Below are 24,515 nucleotides of genomic sequence, written 5' to 3' on the forward strand. Positions count from 1 at the left end.
TTTCTTTTTAGGGTAGGGTTAATCTGAAGATCTTCATGTGTTAATAATTCACAGCGGCACATTTTGGGCTCAAAAGGAGGAGCTTGCCCAGGACACAATTCCTGCAGGAACCACAACTGCATATATTGCAAACTTACCAGGTTAGGCATAATGACTAATCGTGATTAATCACAGTGCCAGAGTGTGATTAATCTGAGTATATTTTTTAATCGATTGACAGCATTAATATAATACGACAGTATGATGCACTAAAGTTTTGTTTTTCTGTTATAAAATATGCATTTACCTGCAGTCATGTTTTTTAAATGTGTATATGATCTGACCTCCAGGTCATAAAATTGTTTGTCTCAAGCGTACACTGACAAATTGGATTCACATGCACAAGTTTTGGATATGTTTAAATTAACACCAAACCATAGAATTTAAAAGTGCATACTTTTTTGCTACATGAAACCTTGCACTTAAAGCAGATTATACTGTCTGTTTAGGATGACTGTAGGTGAGGATTTCTGCTAATTTTCCATGCTCTCGTGTGATTTGCTGCAGTTTGGTTTCTCAGCAACTTGGAGCAATAAATTGCCTTCAAACTAATTAAATGAGCTTCACTGACAATGATGCAGTTAGAAAAAAATATTCAGCAGAGCAAGGTCGCATTTACTCAGGCTAATCAAACAGGGATAAAGCATTTTTTTATGTTTATTTGTAGGCATTTATGTTTACTATTTTAGTTTTCAAAAAGATTCCAAGACTCACCTATTATTTTTTTTCCCCAGATAACCTGTACAAAACATGCAAATGTGGAATAGAAAAGTCAATCCCCCACCAAGCACCCATTATTAGTTAAAGTATTTTTTTTTTTTTATCATATGAAAAATATGCATTTCCTCTATGTAAACACATACACACAAACCCCATGGGAAGAGCATTTAGGTAATTGTGGGAATACTTTTAATCCTTGCCCTGAATAATTCAAACAAGTAAAAATCTCTTACCTCCTAGGGTGGCTGAGATGAGAATGTGGGTTCCATATTTCTTAATGATAGTATCAATAAACTGCTGAGTGGTGGGTCTTCGGCCCAGCAAGCGTACGCTGCGCTGGAACTCAGGCATGAGTGGCACGGGGTTCCGGATGAGGTCCCTTCTCTCGATAGCAGTATTTCTCACCTTCCAACGTGCAAATTCCCTGATGAGTTAAAAGAAAAACAACTGCTCTCATGTATATTGTCTAGTATGTTCACACACAAAAACATTGATTTGAATTAAATATTAAACAAAAAGACTAAAGAACTATACCTTGCATTTTTAAAATGTTTTGTAGTAATTTGTGTTTTCTTTGTTTCATATCACTTTTTAAAATTGATGCTGCTTTTGTTGTAATATGACCATCATTCTGCCGTATTTAACAGGATGTGCTTTCATAAAAAAAATCTCAATAGCATTCTCTATTATGCACGCCTATTCTGTTACAACAATAAACCAGACAAGCCTATTAGCATTTTAGCAGAGTATCAAAAAACTGAGGGCAAAATCGCTCCCTGATCTGCTGTTTCTTTACATAATGCATTGTAAAAATATATTGTATTTTGCAGAAAGAAACTTTCAAATAGTGCTGCAAAAGTTCTTTTGTGGAGTTTTATGATGTTTGCTGCCAAATTCCCACGACACATGTGGGTAACACTTTCTTAAGTGCACATTAGACATCGTTCAGTGTGAAAGTTAAGAAAAAATACCATGATTTTTAACTGAACATTTTTGAAAACTATACATTACTTTTTTTCCATTTCACAATTATTAATCAGTGTGTGCTATTGCTGTGATGGATGGGTGACCGGTCCAGGGTGTACCCTGTCTCCTGACAGCTGGAGATAGGCACCAGCACCCCTCCCAACCACAATGGGATAAAGGTGTAAGAAAATGGATGGATGAATGTTTGCTGTTCTATCACATAAAATCTCAGTAAAATATCTTAAACTTACTGTTTGTGACATGACATAATGGGAAAAAATGTAATTTATTTTGCTCATAACCAACCAACCATCCAATTTGTTACAAAATTGTCCAAAACTGTGACTTTGTCAAAATAGACCTGTTTGAGGAAGTTAGATTGTTTTGTTGCTTTTTTGTGGTAAATTACATTTTCATTTAAGTTATACAAAGGTACTGGAAAACGTAATTCACTAATTATTGATGGATCAATAGGTGAATGGATCAGAATTGGTATTATGATATTATATCGCATATTTTGAGAAATTGAGGAATGATTTTTTTTTTTTTTTTGTGTGTGGGGTGAATAGGCGTGTGTGTGTGAATGATAAGATTAATTATGGCAAGTGTCTGACCTTAAAGTGCATTCAAATCTCCGCTGGATAGGAAACATCCAAAGGGCATCATATCTATAAATTAATCCTAAAAGCCTGCTCTAATTAAAATCTGAGCTGTGTTTATTAAATAAATAGGTAAACCCACTCTATAAAAAGAAAAGCAAACCCCACAAACAAATGGAAATGAAAAATATATAATAAAAATGCACATGTGCAGATGCTGGATTTATTCCAAGCTGCTTTTTAAGAAGATTTTCCAATTTGTTTAGCTGGGTTTTAATCGCCCTAAAATATATTTTTTATCAGTCTTAGGAAACATGAAATGGATGATTGTTTCCTTTCTGCCTTACAGCAGAAAAAAAAACAAAAAACAACTGTGCAAGCACAAACTAAGTTCTTTGTAGGCCAAATGTAGAGATGCTGCTCAATCAGTCAATCAACCAATCAAACAAGAAAAACAGAGAATGACAGATGCATTATATACATTGGATCCTTGTCTAAGTGTTTAGATTTTAATATATCTGTTTGGTTGTCTTTATATGAAATTAGTTGCCCTGTAATGATTATGTTCTGAATTTTCACTGCTACAATGCCCTAATCTGATGTTTGAAACAGACAGAACAAACTGTCTTGAAGGTGTTTTTTTGTTATTTAAACAGTGGTTTTAAAGGTTGAGATACTCCAGTTCTCATAATGAAATTTAATTTGAGACCATACTTCAGCTCAGAAAGGCGCCAAAACAGACCCAATCAAAGATATGTTGACCTGAGAGGTTAACCTCTCAGAGTTTTTCCTGATTTAGACAGTGTAGCTGAAGTAAACTCCTGTTTAACACAAACTACACAAATTATTTCACACAGTGGTGTGTCTCCTGAGATATATGCACGGAGGTGCTAGTCCTTGTCTATCCCATTTCGTGCACTTAATGTTCAAACAGCATCCACCTTTCCCTGAATGAATGCAAGGCACATTTTAATAATTTATTGTTTTGAATCTGCTTTCTGTTTTAGTACGAAACTGCATGTGAACCTAGGGTGCACCCTAATCTCCCACTATGAGTTTTCTTGTGTTGTTTTTGTTGGTAATTATCCATGTTTCGTATTATATTATTGCAGGTTTGCTTTTACCCATGAATCACAATATGCTATATGTCCTGGCACAAGGTGGGTAATATGTGGCCATCATATTGTGGCAGCATTTGTTTTGTCAAATGGTCTCTGTCCTCATGGGAGTAAAGAATAACTTTGATGATTTGGGTGATCTCTAGGATTAATCTTTTGAGAATGTATTAGACAGAAACTATTTTTGTCAGGAAATCTCAGTTGTTGAAAATTATTCAAACAGTTTTGTTTTTGTCTTAACTTGTGTATTCTGTTAGTGCGTGTAACCAGGAAATGTTTTTCCATTTGTCTAAATTCACTTTTATTTATTTAAAAATTTATTTAAAAAAAAAAAAGACCTTCACTTCTCCCTGTTACTTGGTCTCTGACACCAACAACAACAAACTTGAAAATAAATACAAAATAAGGTAAAAACATCGTCTATTAGAATTAATTAAAATGTTTAGATACTTAAATTGCAATTTTTTTTATAATGAAAATGTCTAAGAATATTACCTACTAGCATAAGCTAAAGCTAATGTTAGCCACAAAGTTTAAAGAAAGTAAAACTCACCATCGTGTCTGTGAAAGTATAACGAGGCGTAGGCCTACATCTTAAAACCTTTCTCCAGCTTACTTGTTGGGGCTTTGGATCCAGGTGCAACATTAATTGTTACCTGGCTTAGGCAAGCTCTGCAAGCATCTAGTTAGTAAAATGCCATTTTCAATAGACTGGAAACGACCAAGCCGCTTATCCCCGAACGCGGAAGCCGACGTGCAAAGAGCCCATAGACAGTGCTGCTGTTATGGCAGCTGCTCGCCGGGCTAGGTGGGAGACGCTGTCCGTCGCTGTCGCAGGCTTCTAGGCGTTTGTAAGCCTCTACCAAATGTTTGTATTGCTGCCTCTCACTGATATGCCTGTCAACTTTTAGATGTGTGATTGTGGAACAAAACATTCAACTGATCACACGGTTTGACAAGAGAGAACTGGCGTTTGTTTGTTTGTTTGGGAGCTAGCATGCTAGCGCTAGCCTCCTGGTTATTGTTTGGGCTCTGTCAGTGTAAACCAGTGCTTCTCAATTCCAGTCCTCAGGCCTCCCTGCTCTGCATGTTTTAGATGTCCCTCTATTCCAGAACAGCTGATTCAAATGAGTGCATGACCATCAAGTGCTGCAGAAACCTGTTAATCACCCAAAGATTCAATCCAGGTGTGTAACAGAAGGGAAACACCTAAAACATGCAGGGCAGGGAGGCCTGAGGACTGGAATTGAGAAACGCTGGTGTAAACTAACTTGAAATGAGCATGTTTTGTTACCTTGAGGCATTTAAACTGAAAATACTTTAAATGGTAAAACACTATTTATATTGTATGCTAAAGTAAAATATTTAGCATACAATAGAAATAGAAATTTAAAAATGAATATTGTGTACTCACATGAGTTTAATTCTCTCTATAATATAAACGTATTTACTATAGTGACGATAAGAAAGAAAAGACATGTATATGTATAATATAGAATGATGTTTGATATTGACAAAACCCAGGGTTGATTATCAGGCCTGTTTTACACAGGCCAGGTTCCTGTTTCAGATCCAGTTCCAGATCCTTGATTCAGATTGTCTGTTGCCAAGTGGACCAGACTGGCGAGCTAAACCATACATCCACTCAAGAGAAACGTCACATCATGTCAACTCCTTCCAATCTGGTAGGAGGCATTCAAGCCCACAACCACGCTTTCATCCTCACTCTGGACTGAACCGAACTGAATTGGATCTTTTACCATCATAACTCTCACCTCCGTCAAGGAGCTGAACCTGTTAAATATTGCCTTGGTTAAAGGGGGCTGGGGGGCTTATCTCAGGGATTTCATGAGCTATTTGAAGAACTTGTCTGTATACAGTATATTGTAAATATAATTTAATACATTTCACTAATTGTGCGCTAGTTTGTTGTCTGTGTGTTTTTACAAATTACACACAGATTTGTAAAATCGACCAGCAGTCAAATCAGATTTTTCTGATCTGATTTCATTATTTACTCACTCATAATTGGTCATTTTAATATCCATATAAATAATACATTACATGCGTTGTACTCTTGTTTTTTGTTTTATGAAAAGTTTTTTACATTTTCTACAACTTAATCTGTTTAAATAGAAATGCCCCAAACTAATACTAGTTGTCAACTTGGAGTCCCAAACACTGCTTTGTTTGTAATGAACAGTATGGGAACCCTTGGGATAACTTACCAGGGCTGGTTGTAGCTCTAATGTCATTACCAGCTGCAGAATCTGTCTGTTTTTGTGTGCCCAATTTGATCATCCTCACAGGCCATAGGCATAATTTTGATGATCCAAAATCTGTGATTCTGGAAATCTGGTCACACACCAGTTGTGTTTTTTGCCCCTTTACATTAACATTCAACATAAAAGTGCGACTGCAGCTGCTGCAACACATATTTCTGCCTGCAATTGTGCCTTGATCAGTTTACATGATTCAACATTTCCAGCAGTTCAATTAGAGCAGTGACTTTCAAAGCTTTTTAAAGAACTCCTTATTTAGTCTTTCCTGCATTTTTTTAAATACCTACTTGATTAGCTGTCAGTTAATTTAAATATGTAACAAGTTGAAATATCAATGTCTTGCGTAAAAACAGAGTGAACATGCTAATATTAGCTTTGTAAAGGCCTGATAACTATCAACAGTGTATTGTCAGAAAAAAAAAATAACAAAGCTATTAGTGTTTCAAGTAAACAGAGAAGTGTTTTGCAAACACAATGCTACTATGCCATAATGTGTAGTGAGATACTGTGTTTATTTGAATAAAGTCTGGCATTAAGTTTAATGTCTTAAATGAATCATTGGCATTAGGAGCAAAAATTACTGATAGAAGGTAGCCTGTCAGTAGTTTTATTTTTACATTTTTTGTCTGATTTTTGTTTCATGGTAACAAGGCCATTTCATGCTTTTAAAATAACACCATAAAATGGCAGCTCAAAGAAAACCTATAGACCGCAACAGAGTGTTTTACAACATATACATCTCAAGCTTTGCTCACAAATGGGTATCTGCCCTCAAATTGACTGGGCTCTTAGTTTTTGGGTTTTTTTCACACACAGTCAGCAGTATGACTGACTGTGTGTGACCTGAGCTTGTCTTGATTGCAGCGTTTTTTATTACTCTATTCAGCACTCTTGATTAATCTTAAAAGTACCATTTCTTTCTTCCAGTGGACTGTTAAACACACAACTTTACAATGCTACCAAGAATTTACTGAAAATATCCTGACAACCTTCTCAAGTGACAAGACATTTGTCTGCATTTACGTAGTAGAGTACTGCAGACAAGTGAACGTGATGCAGCGAGAGAGAGAGAGAAATTATGGATAAAAGTACTCTGGACTATCATGTCAGATGGATGCGTAATGAGGTGATGAGGAAAACAACTAAACTGCATGCAGAAAGACAGGAGTCAGGGAGGTGATTCAATAAAACATTAGAAATAAAACCGTGGGTATAAACGTAAACCGAGAAAGAAGAAAACTAACAAAGAAGTAATGAGTATATCAGACATGCTTTCTATGTGCAATGAAGCAAGATTTACATCAAGCTGAGAATCAGAGTCATCACAAATGTGGTTCTATTGGAGCCATGCTAAATCACTATTGTAGCACAAGCTGAATACGTAACCTGACCCAGACACTGTTATGAGTTTATCGCTTTAGTTTAAATTGTCTGTAAAAGGTACATCAATTCATTTTGAATTTTTTTGACTTAGACTGACTTTATTGTCATTTTGCATGGACAGGGTGTATACAGAACGAAATTTCGTTGCATACGGCTCAGAACAGTGTTTTGAGGTTCCAATGTTGTGAGGTTACTCCAGAATAAAATAAAATACAGTATAAAATATACTGACACACTACAGACTTAAACTCTGGCAGAAATACTACTTCCTCTATATTCCGCAGATGTTTTATTTATAAGTGACCGGACAACTTGTGACACAGATTGTCTTCTTCTTAAATTAAGCAATGACTGAAGTTTCCACTGATGGATATTTAGTTTTTCTATTACATTATGTGTGCAATACATATTGCAATTTTTTTTTGTGTGTGTGTGTGAAACAACAAGCAAAATACCTCTTTTTATTTGCGAGCTGCAAGTCAAAGCATAACCACATTGGTAATACCTGGTATTTCTGAGCAGAAATACTCAGTTCAATTCAATTTAAAAAATACAAGGGTTTTCTTATCTCGGTCAGAATTAAGTGAAGTTTTATTTTCTGTTCACCCTTGTCCCTAATGGGGTCGGGAGGGTTGCTGGTGCCTATCTCCAGCTACGTTCCGGGCGAGAGGCGGGGTACACCCCGGACAGGTCGCCAGTCTGTCGCAGGGCAACACAGAGACATACAGGACAAACAACCATTCACACACACACTCACACCTAGGGAGAATTTAGAGAAACCAATTGACCTGACAGTCATGTTTTTGGACTGTGGGAGGAAGCCGGAGTACCCGGAGAGAACCCACGCCTAAAATTGAAAACCTAATACATTTGTGTAAAACAAGTATTTGCTTCCTTACAACTATATTTTAATTATTCTTTTTTTAAATTAAACTTAAATGTTTCAGATTATCGGACTAATTTTAATATTAGAGGGACATACCCTGGGTTAATACAAAAGGCAGTTTTCAAACAATGATTTTATTCATTATGAAAAAAACAGCCTCTCCCTATGTGAAACATTCTAAGCACATGAGTAAGCTGTATTACATTTTATTAAAACAAGATGTGCGAGATTGTGTTAAAAGTCATAAATACAAAGGTGAAATAGGAATTTTAACTAGTGCTTCGAAATGATCTATGTCAGTTTCTGAACGGATTGACAGTTATTGAAAAATGGAATATTGAAACTAAAACGAAAACACTCATTCAAAGACGATACAATATAGATTGTCACAACTAGAATGACTTTCTATTTTTTACCAGATTTAACATGCAGTTTTTTTAAGATTGTTGGAGATTATTAGATGTCTCTCATGTATGAGCAGCATAAATATTATGGTAGATCAGGTCTCATTTTTACTTCCAACATATCCTGCATATCCTGATCCTGCTGCTGGTCTTGTTCCGTAACTGCTTTTGGTACAAGTCTCAGGCAGCTGTTATTTCAGAAACTGTAGCGAGTGTTTAAACTGAGAGACCTTTGAGATACTTAGGTTCACAACAAATGTAGTATTTATCTATTTTCACTTTGCTCACACCACCTACACTGTGCTCATCTCTACTTTCATTTTTCTTCTCTTTGATATCAATTTATTGTCACTGAGAAACTCTCATGGTCCGGTCACTTCAATTGTTGTAAGGAAAGATACGTGGCCGCCAAATGGACTTGAGCCCTTCTGGCCTAAATAGAGCATGTCAGCAGATGGAACATGTGACATGATTCAGTGCTTTACTTCATAGCTCCAAGACCACTTTAATGACCCATCAAGTAAGTTAGGAGTAGATAAATGGCATTACGCTCCATAGATGAGAGATAGGAACAGAAGTGATTATCTCTTTATGATATTTAAGTATCTATAGTGGGAGGTCAGGACTATTATGTTTGTCTGCAAAAAGTGCTTTTAACCTTCTTATTATTTCAATTACATGGATGACAGCCATAAAAAAATAACAGACAATGTCAGATTTTTTCTGAATATGTCAGTGAGTCAAACATGACATGCTATTCAGCTTTTCCTCCAAATATCCTTTAGTTGGAAGTCCATGGTTAGAGAAATGGAAAAGTTTATTTATTTATCAAAGACGGTAGATTGCCTTTAGGCTTCACGGCAAAGCGCCATTCAATTTAGTTTCCATCATACCAACTATAAATCTGTTATAAGTTTAATTGTTAGTTTAGTCATTTTTAGTGTTCTCAATTGATTGAAACATTTAATCAGGCCTTGTGATTAATCACGATTAATCACAACTGTATAATGTATTGCCATTGCACACTAATGGCAGTACAACGTAAAAAAAGTATCGTCTTAATTATAAAACGAATCAATTAAATGGATAAAATGATGCAACAGATTCAACTTAAATAAATTGTTTAAGCTTCAAATGACAAAAAGGCATTTAAGTATCTGCAGTGGGAGGTTAGGTCCCACTACAGATTTTCTTAAACATTTTCATGAAACATTTTCATAAAATGTTTAAGAAAATGTTTTGTTGCTACAAACTAAATAGCTCAGTTTTCCAGGTTTTCTTTTTCAAGGTTTAAAAGAAGCCCTTTGAGATCTTAAGATGTACATAACATTATAAATAAAATACATTATTATTACTATTAGTATTAAGTCAGTCGGCAGAAGATAATTCACTGTAACAATAAATAGGATTTAATATACTGCCTTTGTTGTCCATTGCAATGTTTTTTGGGGGGTTTTTGTTTTGTTTTAAAGTATTTTTCGGCAGTAGTGGACATTATGCTTCGAACTCACTGATCATCCACAGGAGAGAGACTTTTTGGTAAAAATAATGCAATTAATCTGAAATATTAATGCATTCAACGTTTTAGATTAATTGCATGCATTAAAACATTAATATTGACTGCACTACTAATTTTACTACACAGAAGACCAGTGAATTTATGATGCGTGCCTGGATGACTTGCATTAGGATTACCCTAAGTTGATTACTTAATATTTGAGAAAAAGTTAATCAGGAAATAACAAATGTTTAAGCCAATTTAATCTTAAATTCTGAATGCAGTAATATTGTGATACATTTGTGTTTAGCATAGGTGGCTATGATGATTTAAATGGAAAAAGAGACCAAGCTTTGTTACTATGAAAACCCTAGCTTTAGTCTCATCACACATTGCTAACCTATTAATTTGGCTTTGTATTACGTCCCGCAGGCAAGAGAAAAAGCAAAGGGAGCAGAGAGAGAGGGAAAAAAAAGAAAAATAGGATCAAACAGCCTGTCTGGCAATGAACTTGGAACTGGAGAGCTGGAGCACATGGCAACAAAGACACCTTGGCAAAGAGCACTGGCTATGTACAGATAGCATAATAGAAATACATTCACAAAAAAAGAAAAAGTCTCCTTTGTTTTTGGTTTTTTTGGGAGGGGGGTTTCATGCACCTTTCTCCAAATAGTTCTGAGGCTTTCTTTGTTTTTTTTTTGTTTTTTTCCTAACTCCGTACAACCCTCAAAAATCAAACAGTGGTTGATCCATGGTTTGGACCAAGCTGTAATTTTCTAATCAGTTAACCAACTTCAAAATGATGCCTCCCACTTATTGTGTGGTCTGCATATTGTGTGCAGACCACGCAATATGCCAAGGTTCTCTCAAATAAATATGATACTGTGTTCCTATTATTATTAGTTTGACATTTGCCTTGCATCACAGAAATATTGCTTACAGATACGTACAGACAGAGACATATACTGCCATAATCATGTCTGTGCACAGCACAGGGTAGTTTTGTTTCACTCACTGGTATTAATTTCCATCCTGTATCCCGTTGTATATGCTTTGGAGACAATTGATTGGTGGGCTCTGTGATCCATTAAAAGAACAAAAAAAAAAACAGTTAATTAATTTTAATTCTACTTTTATTTTATTTTTTTTATTGTGTATTGTTGACTTTTTGGCTATTGCATTATTTTTTTGTGAAGCACTTCTTGATTTTTTATAAAACTATGCAATTTGAGTCATACTATTACTATGATTTATTGTCAGTTCTATATGTACTGAGTATTTCCAACGTATGTATAGCCTAAAAATATAATACTATTGATTTAAAGGCTTTTAAGGCAGGAACAAGGAAATTGTGATATTTCAACTGACATCAAGAAAGGACAAGCAACGGCAATTAAAACGACAAGAAAAAAAAAGTTAAAGTTAGAAACAAATCCACACCAACCTGGAAAAACAATAATTACTGCAGATATTTTAATTTCCTCTAATTACAGGAACATACTTATATTTATTTCTCGTTATTTTTCCTTTCATGCTATTTACGTCTTTGTTTCTTCTATATAGTAAGTAGGGATGCATGTACTGCAGAGGCTGCAGAGCAAAGAAAAACATGTGGGGTAAAGGGAAAGTCCAGATGTAGCAGGTAAGGCTAAAATGAAAGTAGGACAGGGTTGGAACAGCATGTCTGAAAGATGAATTTCTTGAAGAGACAACAGAAAAAAATGAGTGACCACATCAATCAGGTTAAAGGGTAAAGAGGCTGGGAATCCTATCAGTTTAACAAGGAATACATTGGTATTTTGTATAAAGGTTTTTTGGGGGGGTTTTTAAGCTGCTATATGTAATTTTTTGAAAAAAAAAAAGTTTTTATATATTTATAAATACTGCTACTACCTGTGAAAAGCTCCACTGTGTCCTCCCAGCGCTCCTGCTGTCATCTGCAGAAATGCACCGTTCAGTCAGAAGCAACCAATCAGAGCCAGGCAAGGGGTCTCAGCTCTGTCAATCAAGCTCACGTACGGCTGCTCGCACCCTTCCCCTTGTTCTCTGCTACACTACAGCAAGGTCACACCAGAGTCAGTCCAGACTGCTCAGGCTAGTAAACGCGACCAGTGATGATGGTGGATAAACAGTTTTCCTGAAACAATATTTGTCTGCCATTAGCACACTGATAACACGAGCAACAGATACACGAAGGGGGTTGACAGTGCTAAGATACTCCTGTCTCTGATTGGTTGTTTCTGACCGGGAACCGTGTACTTATGCAAAAGTAACCCTGGGAGGAGCTTGATTTCTTTTCACTGATTATCTCTCCTATGCACAACATGGTGACAGTTTTAACTAGTATGTTAAAAAAAAACAAAAAAAACTGATTTTTGAAAAATTACATACTGGAGTTTTAATGGTAGATTTTTTGCTTTATTTTACTTTATTTTATTGTTTTTTTCTTTGAAGAAATAAATTAAATTATTAATCTTTTGGTATGTCCCTTAAAACCACCATCTCATCAGTTTTTCTTCTAGTGTTTGTCTCAGCATAGTTTAGTCAGAAAAGAAAAACATGCACAGTGTCTGCTAAATGTCTACACAATCAAACATCCAACTTTTATCTCTTAAGTATAGTAATATTAAAGTGGATTTTTTTTAGAAGAGATTATTTGATGTTAGAAATGTATTGGTCTATAATCAAAAATAGTGGAGAAGGGCTTAAAGCTCATTAATTTCTTTCTCTCTACACTGAACTGGGATTCAGTTGATTTATACAAAGAGAAATGTACTGACTGTATAAACAGGACAGAAACATATGACATAAAATCAGTGCAAAACGTATGCCATTTTAATCTCTACCTTAACAAGAGCAGATTAGATGATTGTGCAACAATTTACAATTGTGTGATAAAGTATTTGCCTCCTTACATCTTTCATCTTACGATTTTTACATGCGTTGGATAATCATATACATATATCTAAATAAAATGAAAATACTTCACTAGGAAGGTAATAAATCATAATTTTATCCATGAAGCTAATATATCAACATGGCCCTATATTTAAAAAGTAATTGCTCCCCATAAATCTAATAACTGTGAGCTACTGACCATGAAGAACATGTTTTTAGATTTAAAACGATGCAAATTCAACATAGGTATGCACCATATTCAACTAAACTAAAAAATAAAATAAAAACACATTTAACAAAATAGACAACTGCAACACGGTATGGTCCTGACTGTTTCCCCTTTAATTGAAACTAAAAAATACACAAACAACTGTATGTCATGCTGATGAACTTCAAACTGGTGTCATTTAAGTGTGGTGAAAAGGAAAATATAAACTTATGCACCACAATCTGCTGATTAACCCCTTAACTGTCTCGAGGACAGCAGTATACTCATGGACCCATTGGATAATAAGTAGGCATTTTTGAGGTGACTATTAATTTGCATTTAAATTGTATTAAAATATATTTTTTTAACTATTAGCGTGAACATTCTTTCTTACAGGTGGAAAGGGACCACATGTTTTCATTTTCTTGTTTCCATTGAAACTTCTGCAAAACACGGATTTGAAAAATGGCTTCCTCAAACTGTGATGAATTAAAGCACAAACATTTTTAGACTTTCCTCTTTTTTGAAGTATTGCATCATTCAAAGAGAGGCGAAATATGAAGCACGGAACTTGCTTCTAAATAGCCAGTCATCTTATTTATGTCATTTTAAAAAAAGTGATTTTAAATGCGTACAAATTTTAAAGGTTCACATCTCATTACACTGCATGCCTCAATAATTGCAGCTTGATTACACCATCAAATTTGACTAAACACTACATGCTCAGAGAAAATTCATGAAAATGTAAGAATTTTTGCTTTAAGTGGCATTTCTTTGATATGTAGTCCTCCTGCTACTCTTAAATGATGATGTAAACTATCCTAAAATCATCCATGAGCTACAACTACAGAAATTACAGCAGAGTTGAGTCACCATCTTTCTGACTTAAAACTGTGTAAAAATAATTTGGTTTTAAGCTTCACAAATGCACATGGAGTACAGATGTATGTGAGATTGATTCTCCTTGCCCTCTAAGCTGTGTGGGATTGGGGACTTGTGCTCATCTACAAGTGAAATTGCACTGCCAACATACAGCTTTACATATATTTATTCAGATTTGTTATTCCTTAGATTTTTAAACCTGCCAACTGAGTTCGTATTCATTCTCACACTATAAGTTTAGATTGTAAATTGTTCAAAAAATGGATCTAGTTCAGTGACTGTACTTTTCCACAATTACTCATTTTCAAGAAAAAAACCCTCAAGGAATAAAATGCCTCATTTCTTATGGAAATGGTGTATGAAACTGGAAATTTTTAGTGTTGTTTTGTCATTGATAGTGATAAGGCATAACATTATAACCACATTACAAACACCTTTACTATTAAGCAATCAGCAAATAGTGAATGACTGCATATCTGCCTTTCAGAATTATTTGTTTATTACTGTACATAGTGACCAATGCAGACAATGAACACCCCAGAAAGCATCATTTAGTCATATTTACCCCAAACATGCTTATATAATCAAGCTGGTCCATTTTTCTGCATTTAGCACATCCTCTTTGAGGTCATAATGTGTCTTCCTAACAGAGGGCTTTGAAAAGGTATTTACTCTCTTTTGTATTTGCTGTTTTTTGTCTTAAAAGTTTTAGATAATAAAACAAATTTTAATCGAACAAAAAAAAGGCTCATTAAAAACAAAACCTATTCTCCCCTTTATTTTGGTGCAGAATACTGTCCTTATGTCAAAAAATATTGCTCCCTGAATGCTACACCTGTTTGTGCCTCTACTGGTGGCAGCTGCAATTAATTATTTTTACGTCACTGTGGAATTGTTTTAATTCAGTTATATAGGAGGGATTTTGAGAATCAGAAGGCAGTTTACTCCATGCTACAGCATCTGAATTGGATTCAATGCCAGACTTTGACCAGACCGTTGAAAAGTTTATTTGATGGTTTGGTAGATTTCTGACATATAACCAGAGTGGGCTTCAATTTAAGATGAGTAACTTTTAGATGAACAAAATATGAAAGTGATCTGAAATATCCAAGTGTCATAATAAAGTAAAACTAAAGACAATTGTTTCATAATCTTATCTCCCTAATAGGTGCCAAAAATAAAGAGATAATCAGTGTTACAATTTGCCTGTCAGTGGTCATAATACCATCTCTAATTGGTGAAGAGCTGGAGTGGTTATGAAGCACTGCTGTTATTATTTTTTCCTAATTTGGCAGCTGAGCTGACTTGTTTAAAACAAAGAAAAGGTATCCAGGTAAAAATTATGTTTTTAATATACTGAGTACCAAAATCTTCATATGAATAGAGTTTGAATAGAGTTCCTTTGAATAGAGTTAGTGATTTATCCCAACAGTATCACATTTGTAGATGAAACTAGAATAACAATTATTATTGTTTTTATTTTTGTTATACATTTTACCAGCTTTAAGTGGAATAAAACGTTGCCGGTATTATATTTCTAGCAACAGTACTGTTACAAATGTGATTTTTACCACATGGAGACACGTCAGGATCTACCAGGGCGGCACTTGAGTTCCTGTTGCATTTGACTGTGAACACTTTGATAGTTCTACAGGAGAGCACACAGAAATAGGAATCAAAGTATTGTAAGCTGTTTAAGTCACTGACAGGCTTGCTTTTTAAATCATTTTCTGATGTCATTTATGAGCTACCCAGGAACATGTTGTCAGAGACCTGTGCCAATTCCACTATTCACCTCATTAATTAGGGATATTCTTCCATCAAAATGTGCCTTTCTTCCTTCTGTACTTCTATACCTCGACTGAATGTCTGTCATGCTCTCACAGGGTGTTTTAATCTGGGCTCCATCATCAGGATAAACTAAGTGCACCTGCAGTGACACTCAGTATGATGGTCTTATCTTGCCACTGTCAGACTCTGAGGGAATATTCACTGACTGTCTAAAAAAATGTGGTCTAATTGAAGCAGACACCATCCAGCCCCGGAGGTGTTAAGACATGCAGTAGTGACATTTTTTTATTCATTATGGTTACATGCAGCTCCATTATTTCTGAAACATATTTCAACTTACAACAATGTAGAAGCATTCTAAGTAATCATAAAGAACAATAACAATAACATGCAATTGACTGTTGTCTTGCGCTGTTAGTATTTTGGTACTTCATTTATAAATACTGCACACATGCTCTAAGCAGATAGCAACAAAGTTTGCTACAGCAGGGCACCTAAGATAGTTGAGTTGATTCATCCACTCGCTGCAAATGCATTATAGTCGCACCTGCTTATTTAAAGTTAAGTCTTTTGTATATTGTGGACGGAAATTTAATCACAGTTTTAATACATTATGCGTTAAAATCAATCAATCACTTCTATGTTGCTATTTCAGTTGAAAATATTATACATAATAAAACCGCAGTAATTGAGTTAGCTAACTCTAACCTGGAGGTGGAAAAGAGTTCACATTTTTAGGAAGTGCAGTCTGAGGCAGGCCTAGTCATTTTTGATTTTGATTTATGAGATGAAATTTTTACGTGTTGCTGAAAAACAAGACGGGTATCTGCAGGAGACAGACTATATGTGTTCAAAACACCAAATTATTTAGTTGAATTATTTAATTATTTTGTTTAGGGGTTTCTTAGGTAAAAGAGGCTGCACTAAGCAGCTATACAACAGCTACAGAATCTATACCAGCTTTGCTTTATTTTAGTGAAGCTAACCAAAGAAAATCAAACCCTCAACAAAACGTAGCTGTTCCAAATCTGAAAATTACCACAAATAACCTGACAAAAAGCATATGTTCCTACCAATCAACATTTGGATTAACACTGTTCCTTACTAGTCAGAAAGTCAAATAATCTGTTGTGTTTTGTTATTGATAGACAATGGCTATTTTATTCAAAGCTTTTTTGTCACTTTCTATTTGCACTAAGAATGTGACACCAAAATATTTTGATTAGTTTGTGAAGTATAGCTATTTAAAAAAACAACAGAGAGGATAGAATGTGAATAGCTTAATTGTGAGCATCTTATCCTTTTCCAGCTGTTTTAGGGTAAATAAAACAAACAATGAAACAGATGTTCCAGGAGTTACAGATTAATTGACTTTAGCTTGTAGGAACAACACAGCTCTCCTGCTAAACGTTATTAAGCTCAACTACAACTTACGGGATATGTTAAAAAGGTTAGCAAAAGCTAATACATTGAAAACATGAACTAATTCATTGTCTATTTACATTTAATTAAATAGTAATTTACACACACACACACACATTACGAGGATTATTCATTAGAGAATAGCTGTAATTTCTGTATTTTTCTAACCAAAACCATTTCTCCATGTTTTTCTGTGACACCCTTACAATGTGTATAAGCATCTATGATTGAAGCTGGCCAAGTTTTAAGTCCACGGTGAGACTTTTATCTAATCTTGTTAATTCCCACATGAATCGCTTTGCATAGTGATTTTGTGTTGCCGGATGATGTTGACTAATTGTATCTCTATAAAATTCTGTAGATGTGCCCATTCAAAACAACACTGCATGATCTTATGTCCTTACATTTGCTATCTTCCAGAGACAAAGAATGAATGTTATGACATCTATGCCAATTTTCTGCCCAGCAGGATTTATGCATAGATGTATTGCAATGTGGAGACTGCCTTCCACATATACTGAAGTCATGAAATGAAATATCTCCTATTTGTTCATGTTCATGTTCACAACCCAGCGGCCTTTCTTAAAAGTTCATAGTTCTGAAAGAAGTCTTGCCTTACTGGCCTACATTACCTGCTCCATAAATGAGTAATGTTGGCACAAATTTTATCTCTTGAACCTTTAAGTCAATGCATAGATGCACAACTGTAACATATATTGACTACAAGTCAAACAGTTGCAGATCCAGAGGTGAGCAAGTTATACTGTGTCTCTGTCATCTAAATACAGTAAGCAGAGACTATGAACACCACATACCCCTAGTGGATAATATAACATAGTTCATCTGTGCAGGTTTATATTCCCTGGAGTGGAATAATAGGATTTATTTCTTCAGGAAAGAATTGCGTTCCAATAGGGCATCAGTGTTATGTGAGAGCCTGATGGAAAGTTAGGGGAAAAACAAAAGGAATATTGGGAGGAGATGAGGGATACAGGACTTTCTTGGTAATGAGGGGATAAAGCCTAGTGATAAATCAAATAGACAGAGATACAATTGAAATCCTGCAAAGAAATTCAATCCCACAATATCATTGAAAATATTATGAAATGAATCTTAATCTTATGCTCCAGTGCTCAGTGAAGAGCTATGCAGGAAGAGGTGTGATATTAACGGCGATGTTCCTTGTGCTTCTTGTATTCACTTCAATTTATTGGTCTGATATGAGCTGTTTGTTTCTTAACCTGGAGAATAAAGTAATAAAGTATTTTACAAAATTTTAACAAAGTGACATAATTTCTTAAAGTATTTTTGAAAAATTATATGGGATTAGAGACTGTTTTGGCTGCTGTAGCTCCATGTTTGTTTGTGTAATGGGAATGGGTTTGATTGAGATCATACACAGGTTTTGAATTCTGTCAAAACATTTGACAAAATTCCAAGCAAGATAAGTTTTTGAAGCAAGATAAATTTGTTGTCAGCCATATTAACAACAAATAAGATCAAAGCAGGGAGAAAATATGCAAGCGTTAGTGTAGTGCTTTGACTTCAGAAGAAAATATTGTCAGCAGAAGCAATATGTGAGTTTGTTGAAGCCTTTACATGTTGTGTCAAAAAAAAAGTGCATTTTAGATTATTATGACCTAGTCAGCTTGTGCTGTTGTAACATATTTTGGTCTCATGTAAAACTCTTTTCTTGCTATTAGGTGAAACAGATACAGTGTAGCATGACTGTCTATCTGTTAGACAGTCATGCTAGGTAAATGCATAAAGTGAGACACAATTACAATAAAAATGTGGAGCCTGTACTACTAACGAAATGTAGTTTGTTGTCTAAAACAAAGGACCTTATTGCTTGAAATTGTATTTTGTTGTTGAGTTTTTGAAGGCAAACACTAGAAACTGGTCAGTTCTTAATATTAATTATTGATTACAATCTCAAACATTTTAGATAATCTATGCCTATTTAATGATACTAATAAATGAACATTGCTAAAAATTAAGAGTTTTTCAAATAAACTGCCAACTGTTCATAGAACTTACTTTAAGTTAGAGTAAAGGGCTAATGCACCGCATAGATATAATGCATGCAGTTAATGCATTCAAATATGCTTCACTACAGTAGCTTAGACCTGCAACTGAGTTATTATTTGGATTTCCATATGTGAGAAATTTACACTGAACCAGTGAAAATATGCATGACACAAGATGCCTCATCTATATTCAGATGGAAGCATCTACAATACTTTTACCGTTAATGGGAGCATATCAGAAAATGGAACTTGATTGCATCTGATTGCTGGCTTAATTGTTAGGGTTCTTTGTAACTGTGATGAAATAGTTAAATGAAAATTCATCTAATCAAAAACAATCTTCTAATTCACTTTAATCTTAGAAATTTGATAGAATACGGAGCCGGAAGCTAGTGAATGGGTGGTTGACACAAGCATTTGTTTGAATCTAATTAGCTGTGTAATGTGAGAAACTGTACTGTTGATGAACTAGGCCAAGGATGAGTCTGAGGACTGGAAGGCAACTCTCATGGAGTCAGTACAATAACTAACATAATAAGACTGTGACCTTTACACACATCTAAGTGACACTTTTATGAAGTCATAAGATTATAAAAACAAAGTCTAGTTAAACAATCAAATTGGAAATTAAATTTGAAGTATTTACATCTGATGGATAATATTAGCTAATTTCTTGTTTGTTGCATCAAATGATGCTATAAATTTCAGTCATATACCTAAACAAGAGACGTACATAAGGTTTTCACCTTCTGCATATAGCACAGGTATCAAACTCCAGTCCTCATGGGCCGGTGTCCTGCAGTTTTTAGATGTGCCACAGGTACAAAACACTGGAATGAAATGGCTTAATTACCTCCTCCTTGTGTAGATCAGTTCTCCAGAGCCTTGCTAATGACCAAATTATTCTATTCAGGTGTAATGCAGCAGAGGCAAATCTAAAAGTTGCAGGACAGCTGCCCTTCAGGATTGGAGTTTGACACCCCTGGCATATAGTGTAATAATTGAAACAAATGATTTTTTTCCAAAATAGTTGCTCCTTTTTTCTGCCAATGACACTTATCTCATTTTATGTTTCATACAAAAATGTCAAAATATCATAATCTGAGCGTTTTGTTGACACAGATAAACACAAGACATTAGTACTGTCAGCTTGTCAGGTGAAATGCAACACAAACAACACACTAAGACTCTAAAGAGGCTTTAGGAGGATATTTACACCTTAGACAGCTTTGGAAAGTTCTCTTACAAATATCTGTTCACATTTAAGAAAGATAAGTAAGAAAAGCAAGAAAAAAAAAATCAGTTTGTAAACTTAATGAACAATATTTTTTAAAAATATATATCTTTTTTGGATTTCTCTATAAAATAATTTTGTATTTTAGCTTATCTCACCATCAGGTTTGCTGGTATCAAGTAATTTCTACTTGTGACATCTAAGTTCTTATGAATGTATTAGTTTGCTTATTAAACACACACAAAAAAACCAAAATTCAAACAAGACATTACTTGACAAAATTCTATATCTATATTATAGACATAGAATTACCAGTTTATGATGAGATTCTGAAAATACAACAGATATTTGAGCAACAGCATTAGTACAGACTTTTTCTTGCACTGCTCTTCCTGCTTTTGTGTGTAATTACATAATCCATAAAGACATAACACCATATTTAACTCACTGGCTACCAGCATTAATCATAATCACTTTATTTTTGTATTGACAGTGTTTAATTCCAGAAAGAGGAACTACCATCCCACTATTATACTTATTGCCATTATATTCAAGTATCATCTTGATCAAATTAGATCAAGGAAACCCTGCAGCAGGCAGACATTTATTTCTATTTGAGCATTTAATGTAGACAGATATTTGTGTAGCTGTCATTAAATATACTGTAAGAGTAAGAAGGAAGGAAACTATCCATTCTAGGATTTAACAGTGTAAATGGTCTGGTCTTTATGATGTTTTGTGTATTTTCTAATCAAAGTACACAAAACCACACACCACAGATGCCATGGCGTTTATGAGGCAAATATGCAAAATTCAGGGGAATAAACAAATCCCCAAAACCCTAGATTCAAACTAAATTGGTAAAAGTATAGAATTTAAAGTAAGCGTACTTTCCTTTTACTATGACAATATAAAAGTTAAATAACTAACTGTATCTTTATTTTGAAAATAAATTACATAACTTTATGGTAGTTGTGTGTGTGGGTTTCCTTTCAGGTCTATAAATAAACAAAACATAATTATCTAAAACAGAAAAAATGTACAAATGTATTCTTTTTTAAATCAAATATCTTTATAATTTATTGATTAGTATAACAAACTCATAATTTGTTTAATGAAATAACTCATGCTTTTTTGTCCAAACTTAAGAAATACATTTTGTTTAAACAGAAAAAGAAATGAAGTTAAAGATTTTCAAATGCTCCAGGCAAGAAACAGAATTATGACTATCTGTAAGTTTCTTCTCTGTGTCTCCTTTCAGACATGCTAACCTCACTTGTCAGTACACTTCGTTGCAGACAATTCTCCTGTGAAATCAAATCACACCCGGACTGGTAGATAACATGGCGCAGGCATGCACAAGTCAGTAGTAATCTATAATACCACTGCTGCTTCACTGCTTCAAGTCTGAAAATAAGAAACATGTCATTACTTGTTAAACCTACTTATCGGAATCTTTGCTGTGTAAGCCCCCTGAGATCAAAACAACCTCACTGAGGATATCATACTGGCTAACTCGGTGTTCTCTTTCTAAAGCAATCGTTGAAATACAACATTTTAGAAAAAAAAAAAACTTGAAGAGCTTGTTAAAACTTTTCTTTTGTATATAAATATTGTTGAGTTTGTATTTTATTGGCCACACATTTTCCAAATGTTCCATTTTAAATAAACATTAGATAATGTTTAGTTTTGCAGAGGTTTTGCCTTACGAACATAATATAATTGGTGGTCTGTTTCTAAAATATAACCCTCTATACTTGCAAAAATAATTAACACATTCAAGTTGACAGAAAATCTTAAAACAACTATGTTATCTTAATTTGCTTCTTAAAATTTGTCTTATATAAGTACCACTTTCCGCTTGCTAAACTCTCTTCTCCATTGGTCTGCTTTAGCCAGTTCTTCCCCAGTCCGCCCTGACCATTTGCAGATCTTGCATGGTTCATTCCCATTTTCGTAACCATTTCAGGGGTAGTACAAGCTTTTGTATTGCACAAAAGCGATTTGATTGACATCAGACTGCATTTGTGGATTGGCTTGTGAATTACATCACTAAATGAGTGAACAACAACATCTCAACCACTGTCATGGACTGGTGGATATGGCGTCTGCAATCCACAGAGCTGCTCAGTGTGGAGGAGCGCAATTATGAGCATCATCAGGAGCACATACTTCTACTTTTTAAGTGGAGTAACTGTGATTTCACAGCCCTGAAAGCACCACGTCTCCCGCAAGAATGGGCATTCTGTTGAAGTGTTTTTTTTTGTTGTTGTTTTTTTTTTTTGCAGCTTGCAGTTTGCGCTGGCTGGTGGGAGACACCAAAACTACATGACATTAGTTTGGAGTGAAATGTTTTTATGCTTTCTTTAGAGTTTTTTTCTTAATAATATTCATGTATGATTGTTAGTAGTGTGCATCTTTTGATGTTTAAGACACTATTAAGTGACACAATATAAATGGATTTGAAAGTATTGCAAATTAATCAGCAGATCCTAATTGTTGCCATGTGTGGGCCAGCAGTTAATTTCTAATAGACAACATTAATCATACAGGTGTTTTTGAGTCGCTCGTAATAACAGTCTCATTGTCCACAACATTATTTTAAGCTTCAATATTAATAATTTATATTTTTTGTTGTCTGTCTTTTAAGACGAAATGAAATATCTTGGTTGATTTGAAGTCATCTAAACCACAACCTTGAGGTTCTCCATAGCAGAGTTCTGCTGCAAACATAATTGGAGCTTCAACCACAATTCATGTGCACTCAAGCCTCCCCCATCTTCTTACATATATTCACTCCCACAATAGTGACGAACACACACTACTGGAGAGACACTCAACTTGGCTTGAACCTAACCAAACATTAACTTGTGTGAGTTTTGACAATGGCTAAGGGGCTTAAGTGTTTGGTAATGCCACACTTAACTACATTATCCTCCACTGTTAGGTTAAATGCCCCATATAAACTGTATTTATTCTGAAGGGCTCAGGGCCTGCTAAGCTTTAACCTGAAACAAAATATTCTTTGGAAATACTAAATTTGAGCACACCATCTATGAAACAAGCATACTGTGAATGAGTGCTAATCTTTAGCCTACATTGTAATCAACAGAAAAATGTCAGCTAATGGTTTTATTGAATATTACAAAAGGTCTTAATTGGTAATAAGTGCACTCGAGTATCTGTTGTCATCATAGTCGCCATCTTTTTGTTGTTTTTTAAAAAAAAAAACAGTAATTATTTTGATGGGATGTGTTATATTTACCAAGTAGCTTGGATCACCACATCACTGAACTGATCATGAAAGACATGGCTGCTCTACTATCTCCTCCAAGGAGCTTGTTGCTTTTGTGATGACGTTGCAATCAGTCTCAGGGGAGAGTGGCTCAGGCGTCCCACACAGTGAATTAGTCACTACTTAACCCTGACAGTTTCTTCTAGCCTCCTGCTTCTCTACTAATTACCATCTCTTCCTTGCCAGTAATTAAGTCATCCCACAACAAGGGCTTTTTATCGCCACATTGTAAATGGTAGAGGAAAGTGGCATGAAATGTTACCCTGGATAACCTCTTGTTGACTCTTTGTAACCTACACCTGGGAAATACAGATATAGACACAGGTTTGTCCTGTTCAGCTCTGTTACCCTTAAGTGTTTGAATGATGTAAATTGAATTAAGTAAATGGAAATCAAAAGAAATATAGTTCAAATTCAAAATTCTTTTTAGTAGTTGCCAATTTTACAAACAATATTTGCTATTTCAAAGGCAGGAAACATCCTAGGGTTGCTGAACTTTAACTCATAAGTTTAAATGAGTGTCTAACTACCAGTTTGGAAGTTGTTTCCGCTGTGAGACATTAAGTTTTGTTTGTGACTTAAAATATTTTTATAAACAACTAACAAGGGGGATTAAATTTTTTTAAAGTTAGGTGCAAAGTATGCATGTGTATATTTTTCTTTTGGCTTTTCTATTTAAATTCCAAGTAAATTCACCAAATGAGCAGAGGAAAATAACTACATGGAGAATAAAAATGGGATAAAATTTTCTTCCAGTGGCCACTAAGCAATTGCCAAGAAATAACAAATGAAAAACCTACGATTTAGCAACAGCTATGGAAATATAAACACATAACCTTTTTGTGTGCAAGGTTATTCCT

The 24,515-nt window shown here is 34.7% G+C and overlaps 1 protein-coding gene across 1 annotated transcript in view; it reads right to left on the reverse strand.

Moving 5' to 3' along the window:
• Nucleotides 1-24,515, reverse strand: part of brinp1 (bone morphogenetic protein/retinoic acid inducible neural-specific 1) — a 121,132-nt gene that overhangs the window by 60,429 nt on the left and 36,188 nt on the right. The window contains exon 3 of the mRNA XM_028026237.1: nucleotides 993-1,183. Coding sequence (XP_027882038.1) covers nucleotides 993-1,183 — 191 coding nt within the window. The remainder of the gene's footprint in view (nucleotides 1-992; nucleotides 1,184-24,515) is intronic.

This window comes from Xiphophorus couchianus, chromosome 8, assembly GCF_001444195.1.
Source record: "Xiphophorus couchianus chromosome 8, X_couchianus-1.0, whole genome shotgun sequence".
NCBI classification, from domain to species: domain Eukaryota; kingdom Metazoa; phylum Chordata; class Actinopteri; order Cyprinodontiformes; family Poeciliidae; genus Xiphophorus; species Xiphophorus couchianus.